At 44.1% G+C, this 13,472-nt stretch overlaps 1 protein-coding gene across 4 annotated transcripts in view; it reads right to left on the bottom strand.

Moving 5' to 3' along the window:
* Positions 1 to 3,336: 3,336 nt before the first annotated feature.
* The window catches only part of tpd52l1 (tpd52 like 1), a 59,554-nt gene continuing 49,418 nt past the window's right edge, over positions 3,337 to 13,472 (bottom strand). For 2 of the 4 annotated variants that reach the window (XM_038799735.1, XM_038799736.1), the window contains 3 exons: positions 11,231 to 11,269; positions 9,616 to 9,676; positions 3,337 to 4,183 (listed from right to left, as the gene is read on the bottom strand). In XM_038799735.1, coding sequence (XP_038655663.1) covers positions 4,058 to 4,183; positions 9,616 to 9,676; positions 11,231 to 11,269 — 226 coding nt within the window. In that variant the 3' untranslated portion in view covers positions 3,337 to 4,057. The remainder of the gene's footprint in view (positions 4,184 to 9,615; positions 9,677 to 11,230; positions 11,270 to 13,472) is intronic. The other 2 variants (XM_038799737.1, XM_038799738.1) reach the window with 1 other exon arrangement.

The following is a 13,472-nucleotide window of genomic DNA, read 5'->3' as shown; positions in this document are numbered from 1 at the left end:
CCGGCCCTTAAAAAGGGCACCCTAATTAAGTCCACACTTCTACCCTATCCCTCTAACCCAGTAACCCCACCCAACGATACTAAGGGCAATTTATCATGGCCAATCCACCTAACCTGCACATCTTTGGACTGTGGGAGGAAACCCACGCACACACGGGGAGGATGTGCAGACTCCGCACAGACAGTGACCCAAGCCGGAATCAAACTTGGGACCCTGGAGCTGTGAAGCAATTGTGCTATCCACAATGCTACCGTGCTGCCCTTAAGAACAAATTAATCTACACTCCATTATTCTACCATAATCCATGTACCTATCCAATAGCCGCTTGAAGGTCCCTAATGTTTCCGACTCATCTACTTCCACAAGCAGTGCATTCCATGCCCCCACTACTCTCTGGGTAAAGAACCTACCTCTGACATCCCCCCTATTATCTTCCACCATTCACCTTAAATTTATGTCCCCTTGTAATGGTTTGTTTTACCCGGGGAAAAAGTCTCTGACTGTCCACTCTATCTATTCCCCTGATCATCTTATAAACCTCTATCAAGTTGCCCCTCATCCTTCTCCGTTCTAATGAGAAAAGGCTCAGCACCCTCAACCTTTCCTCGTAACTCCTACTCTCCATTCCAGGAAACATCCTGGTAAATCTCCTTTGCACCTTTTCCAAAGCTTCCACATCCTTCCTAAAATGAGGCAATCAGAACTGCATACAGTACTCCAAATGTGGCCGTACCAATGTTTTGAACAGCTGCATCATCACGTCACGGGTCTTAAATTCAATCTCTCTGCTAATGAACGCTAGCACACCATGGGCCTTCTTCACAGCTCTATCCACTTGAGTGGCAACTTTCAAAGATTTATGAACATAGACCCCAAGATCTCTCTGCTCCTCCACATTGCCAAGAACCCTACCATTAACCCTGTATTCCGCATTCATATTTGTCTTTCCAAAATGGACAACCTCACACTTTTCAGGGTTAAACTCCATCTGCCACTTCTCAGCCCAGCTCTGCATCCTATCTATGCCTCTTTGCAGCCGACAACAGCCCTCCTCACTATCCACAACTCCACCAATCTTCGTATCATCTGCAGATTTACTGACCCACCCTTCAACTCCCTCATCCAAGTCATTAATGTAAATCACAAACAGCAGTGGACCCAGAACTGATTCCTGCGGTACACCACTGGTAACTGGGCTCCAGGCTGAATATTTGTCATCCACCACCACTCTCTGACTGCTATTGGTTAGCCAGTTCGTTATCCAACTGGCCAAATTTCCCACTATCCCATGCCTCCTTACTTTCTGCATAAGCCTACCATGGGGAACCTTATCAAATACCTTACTAAAATCCATGTACACTACATCCACTGCTTTACCTTCATCCACATGCTTGGTCACCTCCTCAAAGAATTCAATAAGACTTGTAAGGCAAGACCCACCCCTCACAAATCCATGCTGACTATCCCTAATCAAGCAGTGTCGTTCCAGATGCTCAGAAATCCTATCCCTCAGTACCCTTTCCATTACTTTGCCTACCACTGAAGTAAGACTAACTGGCCTGTAATTCCCAGGGTTATCCCTATTCCCTTTTTTGAACAGGGGCACGACATTCGCCACTCTCCAATCCCCTGGTACCACCCCTGTTGACAGTGAGGACAAAAAGATCATTGCCAACGGCTCTGCAATTTCATCTCTTGCTTCCCATAGAATCCTTGGATATATCCTGTCAGGCCCGGGGGACTTGTCCATCCTCAAGTTTTTCAAAATGCCCAACACATCTTCCTTCCTAACAAGTATCTCCTTGAGTTTACCAGTCTGTTTCACACTGTCCTCTCCGACAATATGGCCCCTCTCATTTGTAAATACTGAAGAAAAGTACTCGTTCAAGACCTCTCCTATCTCTTCAGACTCAATCAAGAATTGGATACTCTAAATTTATATTTTAAAATTTAAAAAAAAATAAAAGCAGGGGAAATAATCACAAATTCTTTGGACTGGTTTTGAGCCATAAAAGATGCTCAAAAGTTTTAGATCATCCTCCTTTTCTCCTAAAAGTACAGATAGGGCTAACCTTCCCTTTCTGCCCCCTGGCACACAGTACTGAAATTTTACCCAGTGCCAAGAGTTTATCCAGATTTCAGATTTCCAGCATCCGCAGTATTTTCTTTTCATTTTACTGCTTCAGTACTGAACTAAAGTGGGACTTGAATCCAAAACCTTGTAATTGAGAAACAAGTACGTTGTCAAGTGAGCCAGAGCTAACACATGGGATTAACATATTAATTATCAATAAATAGCGCAGCAGCACATGGGTTAGCACAGTTTCTTCACTGCTCCAGGGTCCCAGGTTTGATTCCGGCTTGGGTCACTGTCTGTGTGGAGTCTGCACGTTCTCCCCGTGTCTGTGTGGGTTTCGTCCGGGTGGTCCGGTTTCCTCTCACAGTCCAAAGATGTGCAGGTTAGGTGGATTGGCCATGATAAATTGCCCTTAGTGTCCAAAAAAGATTAAGTGGGGTTACTGGGGTACAGGGATGGGGAGGAGGCATGGGCTTAAGTAGGGTGCTCTTTTCAAGGGCCAGTGCAGACTCGGGATGAATGGCCTGTAATTCTATGATTATATGATTCTAATTTGCTCCCCCGCGACACAGTACTGAAAGAATTAACTTATAGTCAACACATATAAACATATTTAACTCACAGTTGATAAATTAAAATTCTCCAAACACATTCATTTTGCAGGGTGGGAAGTTGAATCTATTTTGACAATGTTAATGATGTATTTTGGAATAATGACACTAGCTGAGATTTGGAGATTTCAAATCAATCATAATATTTATATGCAGTATAAATAAAAATATTTCAGTTATAGCATCTTTAGAATTACTTTAATTTTGGTGTTTTTTTTCAAGGCAATAAAGTCTATAAAATAATGAACATAGATAAGGTAGATAGTTGACATCCTTTCCCAAAGGTAGAGGAGTCTAGAATTAGAGGGCATTGGTTTATGGTGAGAGTGGAGAGATACAAAAGAGACACATGGGAAATTTCTTCACACAGAGGGTGGTGAGCACCTGCCAGAGGCAGTGGTAGAGGTGGGTCCAATTTTATCCTTTGAAAAGCAGTTAGACAGTTACCTGGGCAGGATGGGAATAGAGGGTTATGGGTTAAATGTGGGCAAGTGAGATTAGTTTAGTGATAGAAACTGGGCGGCATGGACAAGCTGGGCCGAAGGGCCTGTTTCCATGCTGTAAATATCTATGACTTGATTGCTTCCCTTTTGAATTTCACCTGGTGAGTTTCCAACTAAGAAGCTAGACCACAGAATAAATCGTAAGTGCTGAGAAATTCATCTGTATTTCTGCATAAACTAACGTCCATCCTGGGTCTCCCCATAAAAAGAAATCTGCATAGAGCTTTAACATTATTAATTGAGAAGTGAAGCTAATGTGACATTCAAAATATCATATATTCTGGTTTATCATACATACAGTATCTTAAAAATGCTTCCAATTTATATCAAACACAATGCCAAATTATTTGAACAGAACATGATGATTGTGAGGTCCATTTGACCAATATTGTAAATATCTATTTCTAAATAACTAATTTTATACCATTTCACTTCATGACCATCATCACCATCATCAAAAAGTTGCATACAGAGGTGGTATCAAGAAATGATTTATCTTTTTTTTCAACCTCAAACTAGAATACAGTACATTAAGTCTTCAGGACAGTGGTTTATAAAACATTTCTTAAAACAGGCAACTCAACAAACTCTGTTGCAATGCAAGTAGAGCTGAAACTCAAAATAAAACTTCAGAATAAGCTCTTTATAAATATAGTAACATATAGCAATATATGTCAAAGAATAACAGTCTACAAAACAATTTTCTGTTGATAAAATGCACAAAATTTCTTCCCACAATTTAGTTTTGAATATTTCAGGTTGCCTTCCGCGGTATACTCAGGAGAGACAGTTTTAACAGAATTTTAAATAAAATATGGTAACACCAAGATTTATACATTTATATTTTACAGTATTAGAGGAAAGATTTAAAAAACTCCAAAGTCCTCAGTTGGATGATTTCCTGAAGTTGATTCCTGAACACTGGCATTGACAGTAGAGTTCAGCACATCTTCAAAACTTCCACTGCTGTGGGTAGGCACACCAACTTTACACTAAACAGACACAACAATATTGAAAGCATTAAGAAAAATCCACAGTATCAGAGGTTATGATGCTCAATAATCTTCATATTGCAGCAACGCATTTTTGATCAATCTGAATATTTAAACATAATATCGGTTAACTTACTTGATCAGGAACTATTTTTTAAACAATTCTAGAGAAACAATACATCCAAAAAGGAATAACTACATCATCTACAAGGAAAAGGAAATTCCAATAGTAAGTAGCTAAAAAGGAGACCAGCTTGGGGTGATAATTATACTGTGGACAGATAAAAGACCAATGTAAATGATTGACAATACGAAGTGGTCAGGAATACTAATCGTACTGGCTATAAAAGCAGCATATATTGGTTAACGGTAGCTTAAGACTTGCACATGACTAACTATGCAATCTTAGACTTGAGGGGAACATCAAGAATTCAGAATAGTCTCAAGAATCCCGATTTAGCAATCTATTATTTAATTTGTTGAGTATAAGGTTTCCTCCAGCTTTATTGCTTCATGTCTATTGCACAGTAAGGTTTAAATGTAAGAAAAATGTTTATATAAATGACAAGTCTCAAACATCTTAATTTTTTTAAAAAGCACCACTCCAAAAATTAGTGATACTTTGGCACTGTGTAGTTAAGTGCCTAAAAGCTGTTTAACAGGCACCCTCTGCCGATGTTCATGCAAGAGAACGGATATTAACACTAAGTCATTTCATCTCTTGTGGACAATACTACTGTGAAACACCATTTAAAAAATAGGTGGATCAATATATTTTGATGTTTATTAGAACAAAACTACTTGCTGCAGAGCAGATTGTCTTTTTACATAACATTAAGGTTAATCTCCCATTCTGTTGGTGGATTGTCTATGCCAAAGACAAGGGGTGAGATTCTCCGCGCCGAAATCGCGCTCGGCGCAGGGGCAGAGAATGGGGTGTCAGACCCACGATCGGGTCCGACGCCTTCCCGCAACCGGAACATCGGCGCCAGTTGCGCGTGTGCTGAGTTCCTGCCGGCGTGGTTCACTCATGGTTTCACCCGGTGGGAGCTCGGAGTGGCGGCTGTGGATCCAGTTCGTGGCTGCCCTGGTGGGGGTGCGGGGGGATCCGTCATGGGGGGGATGGGGGGGGGGGGGGCCTCCAGGACAGCCAGGCTCGCAATCGGGGGCCACCGATTGGCGGGCGCGCGCGATCTGGAGGGGGCCTATATTGTCGGGGCTTCTGTGTGGGTCCCCAATGTTGCGCGGGGCCGCCTGCCGCATATCGGCAGCCGGAGCTACTGATCATGGGGAGGGGGGGGGGGGGGGCGATTTCCACTGTGTACAGGACCCATTGACAGCCCGATCGAGCCCCATGATGGGAAAAAGATAGACATGGCTAGAGAACTCAAAGAATTCATGAAGCAAATGTGGGCAGTGGACGCATGGCCGTTCCTACACTCCGATCAGAAGGATTTTGTGTTCTTTTCGCCGGTGCACAAAGTATACATACGGATTGACTTCTCTGCAGTGGGGAAATCGGTGCTTCCAGAAATAGTAAGGGTGGAATACTCCGCAATAGTCACCTCCGACCATGCTCCACATTACACGGATGTGAGGTTGGAGACGGGCCATGCCCGCGCTCCACACGGAAGTTGGGCATGAACCTTTTGGCTGATACGGTCTTCCGCCAGGAAACATCACAGGCCATAGGCAAGTACACCACTAACAATCAGAATGGGGAGATCTCACCTTCCACGCTCTGGGAGGCACTGAAGGAGATGATTAGGGGAGAGATTAAAGTCTACAAGGCACGTGGAGACAGGGAAGAGGGGGTGACTAGGCAACAACTGATCAACTCCATCCTGGAGGTCGACAGAAAGTACTCCAAGGCCCCGACCATAGAGCTTCTGGTAGAGAGGAAAAGGCTACAAATGGACTTTAACCTGCTATCCACCAGGAAGGCAGTGCGCCAATTTCACCAGACATGGGAGACCTTCTACGAACATGGAGAAAAGGGGAGCTGCCTACTGGCTCACCAGCTGAGAAAGCAGGCAGCCACAAGCGAGATAGCGCAGGTGAAGGACAGCAGAGGTGGACTGGTAGCCAAAGCAAAAAAAGTCAACCAAGCATTTGAGACCTTCTATCGAGGACTGTAAACCTCGGAACCCCCTGACAGGGATGCGGGGATGAAAAGTTTCCTTGATAAACTGGACATGCCAGTTGTGGGGGACAATAGGCGAGGGAAGTTGGAACCACCAATAGGACTGGATGAGATCATGGAGAGCATCAACTTCATGCATGCGGGGAAGGGGCTGGGATCCAATGGGTTACTGGCGGACCCATTCGCACCAGCCCTGTCCTCACACCTATGGGCTATGTTTACACAATCGCGAGTGAGGGGCACCCTGTCTCCAAAGCTAATGCAGGCCATGATATCACTGGTACCCAAAAGAGAAACCCAAAGAATAACACAGCACAGAAACAGGCCCTTCAGCCCTCCAAGCCTGTACCGGTCATGATTCCAACCTTTGCCAAAACCTTGAACACTTTCTAATCCCATATCCCTCCAAACTCATGTGTTTGTCAAGATGCCTTTTGAACGCTGTTAATGTATCTGCTTCCACAACCTCCCCTGGCAACGCGTTCCAGGCACTCACCACCGTTTGCGTAAAAACCTGCCTCACACCTCTCTAAACTTTGCCCCACGGACCTTAAACCTATGCCCCCTGGTGACTGACCCTTTCACCCTGGGAAAGAGTGCCTGCCCATCCACTCTATCCATGCCCCTCATAATCTTGTAGACCTCTATCAGGTCATCCCTCAACCTCCGTCTTTCTACGGAATGCAGATCACCTCGACCCATTTTGCTGTTTAATGTAGACGTGAAGATACTCGCAAAGCTCCTGGCTAAGAGACTTGAGAACTACGTACCAGAGATGGTTGCAGAGGAGCAGCCGGGCTTTGTCAAGGGTAAACAGCTAACTGCAACATCAGGGGCTGATGAAAGTAATAATGACCTCATCAAGGGAGAGAACATTAGAGGTCATCAACTCTCTGGACGCAGAAAAAGCCTTCAACAGAGTTGAATAGAAGTACCTCAGTTATTGGAGTGGTTTGGACAAGGGACAGGGTTCACTCCACAGGTGAAACTCCTGTACAAACTCCTGTACAACCCCCCCCCCCCCCCCCCCCCCCCCAAGTCGAGGGCTCGGAACAACACCACCTGCTCAAGGCAGGGATGCCCACTGTCTCCACTCTTGTTCGCCCTGGCAATCAAACTCCTGTCGATCGCCTGCGAGACGCGAAAGGCTGGAAGGGCATCCAAAGAGGAGGCAGAGAGCACAGAATTTCACTCTGTGCGGATGACCTGCTCCTCTACATCTCGGACCCACAGAACGGCCTGAAAGTAATCATGAAGATCCTGGAGAAGTTTGAGGCCTTCTCGAGCTACAAACTCAAACTGGGCAAGAGCGAGGCATTCCCAGTGAACCCGAGCAGGGAAGGGACAGAGCTTGGGCGGGAGTGGGGGGGGGAACTACCATTCAAACTAGCCAAAAACAAATTCCGCTTCCTGGGCATCCAGATAGCCCATGGCCAAGTGGAATCTGACTAGTCAGGCAGAGGAAGTTTAAAAGGACCTACAGAGCTGGGATGCATTCCCGCTTTCCCTGGTGGGGTGGGAGCAAACGATCAAGATGCCGAGGTTCCTCTTCCTGTTCAGATTCATACCGATCTTCATCCCCGTGCCATTTTTCCAAGGGATACACAAAATGATCATGGTGTTTGTGGGTGTGTGTGTATGTGTGGTGGTGGTGGGCCGGGGGGGGGGGGGGGGGGGGGGGGGGGGGGTAGAACCCAAGGAACTCCAAGATGACACTGCAAAGGAGAAAAAATATGGATAGCCTTGCCCTGCCGAATCTGCAATACTACCACTGGGCTGCCACAGCTGAGAGGGTGAGGGGATGGAAAAGAGAACCCAACATGGAATGGATGAGGCTGGAGGAGTCCTCCTGCAAGGGAACGACCCTCTGGGTCCCCGCCACAGCAACATTCCCATTGCCCCAGCAAAATACACATCCTGCCCAGTTGGTAGGACCTGGAACCAAATGAGGCAGCATTTTGGTTTAACCGAGATGTCCTCCATGGTCCCCATCTGCAGCAACCACAAATTCCCACCATGCTCATCGGCACCTTCAAAAAATGGAGACAGGACGGGGGGACGCTAGCAGTCTGGAATTTAAAAAATATATATTTTTTTATTGGGTTTTACACATGATATACTTACAAATGTAGTCAGGGACTTTTACATAGGGGACAGACTCACAACCCTGGACGAACTGACAGAAGATTTGGAGCTCCAGCAACTTCAAATCAAACACGTTCTCCGCAAGAAGACAGTGAGATACCCTAAGGCCCCGAGAGGCACTTTACTAGAAGAACAAATAAACATGGACAGTAAGGAGAGGGGGAACTGTGGGGGCATCTATGGACGATTGGAAAAGGCAAGGACACTACTGGACAGAGGTAGGTAGAAATGGGAGGACAAACTCGGGATGAAAGTGGGTTGAGGACTCTGGAACGAAGCACTGAGTAGGACCAACTCCACCTCCTCCTGCACAGAGCGCACCTAACCAGAACCCAAATGAACAGGTTCTTCCCAGAGGTGGAGGATAAATGCGAACAGTGCCACGGAGACCGCGCCAACCATGCCCACATGTTCTGGGCCTGCCCCAGGCTGGTCGGACTCTGGATAGCCTTCTTCGAGGCAATGACCAAGTTTGTGGGGGTGAGGTGGAGCCGTGCTGGAGACTGGCAGTCTTCGGGGTATCAGACCAGCCAGAACTACATATGGGGAAGAGGGCCGACACCCTGGCTTTTGCTTCCTTAATTGCATCCCGGAGAATCCTGCTCGACTGGCGACCAGCTGCACCACCCACAGCTGCAGACTGGCTGGCAGACCTGTTGGAATTTCTCCACCTGGAGAAGATCAAGTACATCATCTGAGGGTCGGATGAGGGCTTCCACAAAGCATGGAGCTATTCATCAGCCTGTTCCAAGATGTGTTTGAATCCAACAGTGACTCGATAAAGAGTGGGGGACGGGACGGAGGAGAGCAGAGAATAACCTACACAATGGAGAGGAGGTAACTAACAAGGGAGGAGGGGAGGGAGCAGGAAAAACTGAAGAGAGGGGCGGAGCACAGTACCATGACATCCATGCCAAAGTTGGTGCCAGGGAAGAAACAGACTACTGGGGCGGAGACGGACAGGACGGTGGAGCAGACGGACAGAATGTATGTAAAAAATTTTAAATAAGAAACATCACAAATATCAGGTGCACTATGTAATTCTGCAAAATCTGAAAAATGCCAATAAAAATATTTTTTTTAAAAATGAGGTAGGGCAGTGCTGACACATTCCACCATCACATTATGACAACAAAAATGTTACCTTCAGGCTGGTAACTGTAGTTTCCACTCGCTCTTCAAAGGACTTGAACGTAGGAGAATTTCTGTGGCAACAAGAAACACTGAATGATTTGTGTTCTGCAGTTTTATTTACTTAATAGAGTTAAGGTGAATGGCTCACACATTTTGGCACAGGCTTATAAATATCAACAGTTTTACTAATAAATCACATTTTACGTAAATAAGTCTATGTGTTTCCAATTTATTTTGGCAGGAAAAGCAACATTGATTAGCTGTTCCACTTCAAACAAAATGTTGACTTCACTGTCAATGAACTTCCATGTTGACTTTTCAAGCCAAGAAAAACTTTCCAATGGCTGAAAGTAAGTTGCTGATTATTGAAGAAGTGCACATTACACTCAATTGATAGAGCCTACGCGTTTTCAAAATACAGATGCAAATAATAAAATTTACAAAGTTAAAGGTATTTTGAAAACATAACAAATTGAAAGGCAGTTTGGAGAAATCAAAGCCTTATTTTCTCGTCTTAATGTGTCTGCATCCATCCTAAATGGAAAGTGCCTTTTCGAGCCAACTAAAAAGCTGGGATTAGGTTAAATGGGCTTCCTGAACTTGCAATGTTCATAATTGGCAAATGGGAACCATTAGAAACCCTGGCATTTATTACATTCTGTTTGTCAGAATTAATGAAGTTAAAATGCATAATGTATGGCTCCAAATATTAATCACTTCACTGACATCACTGAGCCAAGTAATTCCTCCAATTTTTAAAAAATAAATTTAGAGTACCCAATTTTGTTTTCCAATTAAGAGGTAATTTAACATGGCCAATCGACCTACCCTGCACTTCTTTGGGGATGTGGGGGTTAGACCCAATATAATTCCTCCAAATCAGTTGCCTGGCCATAATTTTATTATTAAAGTAAAATTATTCCGATAAACGTGAAGACCGTTGGAGATAATCACAACTCTAACGTTTTGATTTTTAAGCAGCAATTGATGTTAAACGGGGGACAATAAATCTTAAAATTTTACAAAGTTTAATGCTAGCACTGATCGACATGATGGCACAGTGGTTAGCACTGCTCCCTGACAACACCAGGGACCGTGATTCAGTTCCAGCCTTAGCTGACTTGTGTGGAGTTTGTACGTTCTCCCGTGTCTGCATGGGTTTCTTCTGGTGCACCGGCTTCTTCCCACAGTCCAAAATTGTGCAGGTTAGGTGGATTGACTGTGCTAAAAATAATGGTCCCTCAGTATCCAAAGGTGTGCAGTTTGGGTGGGGTTATGATGGGGGAATGGGTGTAGCTAGGTTGCTCTTTCAAAAGGTCAGTGAAGACTTGATGGGCCGAATGGCTTCCTTCTACACTGTAGGGATTCTATGGATCTGATTTAATCTACTATGATTGATAAGTAGACATCTCTAGCAAACCAGCACAGGATTTAAACAAATCAACACCTCCATTCACAAGTTTATCATATTTGAAACAAAAAATGTTCCCAAGTCTTTGAGAAGGTTTCAAAAACATTTTGTTTCTCCCCCAAATCATAAATGTTTTTTTAATTAATGCAGTTCAAACAAATCTTAAAGCTAAAGCTTTGCTATGCCTCAGTTCGGTCAACACACATCACATTACCTCATAGCTGGCATACTAATTGAATGCTGTACAGGGTAACTGGCACAGGAAGCATTAAAGAAAAAAAACATTGAATGTGCTTAAGTCAAGTAATACGTGGAGAAAAAAGGTCACAATTAAAACTTTTATTAAATAAAACTATGAACATTTTGGAATACAAGCAGAGACATTGACAAGAAAATATTATAAGTTGGTATCATAGGTAAATGGAGGCTACTTGTCTGTACCTGCTCTGTGCTGGAGCAATCCAAAATTAATTGCTCTGCCCCACACATTTCCTATAGCCCTGTAGCATGCATTGTTTAAATTGGTAATCATCCAGAGAATTTCCAGAGAGAGGTCTTTCTCTATTTATTCTTAAACTGTCCATAATTGTAAAGGTCTACTAAATCTCTTCTTAGCCTGCTGTGCTCTTTTTGAAATAGTCTCCGCATAACCATAATTTACCCATTCTGATGAAGCTATCCTCTTAATATCTGTTTAATATAGGTGCACACAAAGCTACACACATTTTATCTGTGGCCTAACATTTATTATTACTTATTAATTCTTGAACTCTGGATCTCTATTTACAAATCCCAAAATGTAATTGGCTTTCAAATGGTTTTATCTACCTGCACATACTGTTTGGCAATTATAGTATATGGGTCTCCATGTTCATGCATATTTTTCAGCATCTTTCCATTAAGTGTATACTTCCATTTTTGATTTTACCATCCAAAATGTATTGCCTCATTCATTAACACATTAAGTTGTTTCTGCTAACTGCCTCCTGATCCATGAACATAGCCCTTACTGAAATCATTGACTACCCTCCTCAATGATCGGCAAGTGTATCTCAAGGACGCATTTTAATTTTGTGCTCCTTTTATTGCTATGATGTGGAGATGCCAGCATTGGACTGGGGTGAGCACAGTAAAAAGTCTTACAACACCAGGTTAAAGTCCAACAGGTTTGATGCGAATCACTAGCTTTCGGAGCGCAACTCCTTCATCAGGTGAATGCCTGGGACACTCTATTGGTGGAGATATCCAGTTAGAAAAAGTAATAGATATTTTCTTTACTTACTGTAGCAATGCGCTTTTAGAGACTTCATTAGTGAATGATGAATGATTTACAAGAGTGGAGCATATCTGCTGCTAGTTCTGGAATGATTCTGACTAAGAGAACTCCTCTCCCCAAGGTGATTTCCCAATCTGAGTCCCGATTGGTCACTCATGTCAGATGGCCCTTTGCTGTGTTGCCCATAAAGGGACAATCACCACACTTATTCTGCTTTCAATAGTTTCTTTGAAATTGTTAAACAAATTGTTAAGCAATGACATAATATGCTGAAGTTGCACCATTTACACTATAAGGCTATTTAGTCAGATAAGCTATTATGGAGGTCAGAGGCTGGGAATTCTGTGGAGAGTAACTCGTCTCCTGACTCTCCAAAGCCTGTCCATCAATACAAGGCACAAGTCAGGAGTGTGTTGGAATACTCTCCACTTGCTGGCTAAGTGCAGCTCCAACAACAGTCAAGAAACTCAACACCATCCAGGACAAAGCAACCCACTTGATTGGCAGTCCATTCACCACCATAAATATTCGCACCCCCCACCACTTCAAAAGGCATCTTGGGCAACACAGTGGTTAGCACTGTGGCTTCACAGCTCCAGGGTCCCAGGTTCGATTCCCGGCTGGGTCACTGTCTGCAGAATCTGCACATTCTACCCATGTCCGCATGGGTTTCCTCCGGGTGCTCCGGTTTCCTCTCAAGTCCTGAAAGACGTGCTGTTAGGCAATTTGTACATTGAATTCTCCCTCTGTGTAACCGAACAGCCGCCGAAATGTGGCGACTAAGGGCTTTTCACAGTAACTTCATTGCAATGGAAGCCTACTTGCGACAATAAAAATTATCATCTTGAGAAACACATGGATAGGATGAGTATAGAGGATACAGCACAAGGAAGTGTTGAGGGTTTTGGTGAAGGTGGTATCATTACTGGTACAAGTTTGGAGGGCTGAAGGGCCTGTTCCTGTGCTGTACTGTTCTTTGATTGATCCTCTGTTGCTTGTAGTATACATGAACGATTTGGAGGAAAATGTAGCTGGTCTGATTAACAAGTTTGCGGATGACACCAAGGTTGGTGAAGTGGCACGTAGTGTTTAGAATTGTCAGAGGATACAGCAGGACATAGATAGGCTGGAGAGTTGGGCAGAGAAATGGCAAATGCGGACAAATGTGAGGGAATGCATT

The sequence above is a fragment of the Scyliorhinus canicula genome, chromosome 6 (assembly GCF_902713615.1).
Source record: "Scyliorhinus canicula chromosome 6, sScyCan1.1, whole genome shotgun sequence".
NCBI classification, from domain to species: domain Eukaryota; kingdom Metazoa; phylum Chordata; class Chondrichthyes; order Carcharhiniformes; family Scyliorhinidae; genus Scyliorhinus; species Scyliorhinus canicula.
This window is presented reverse-complemented; position numbering and strand designations above follow the sequence as displayed.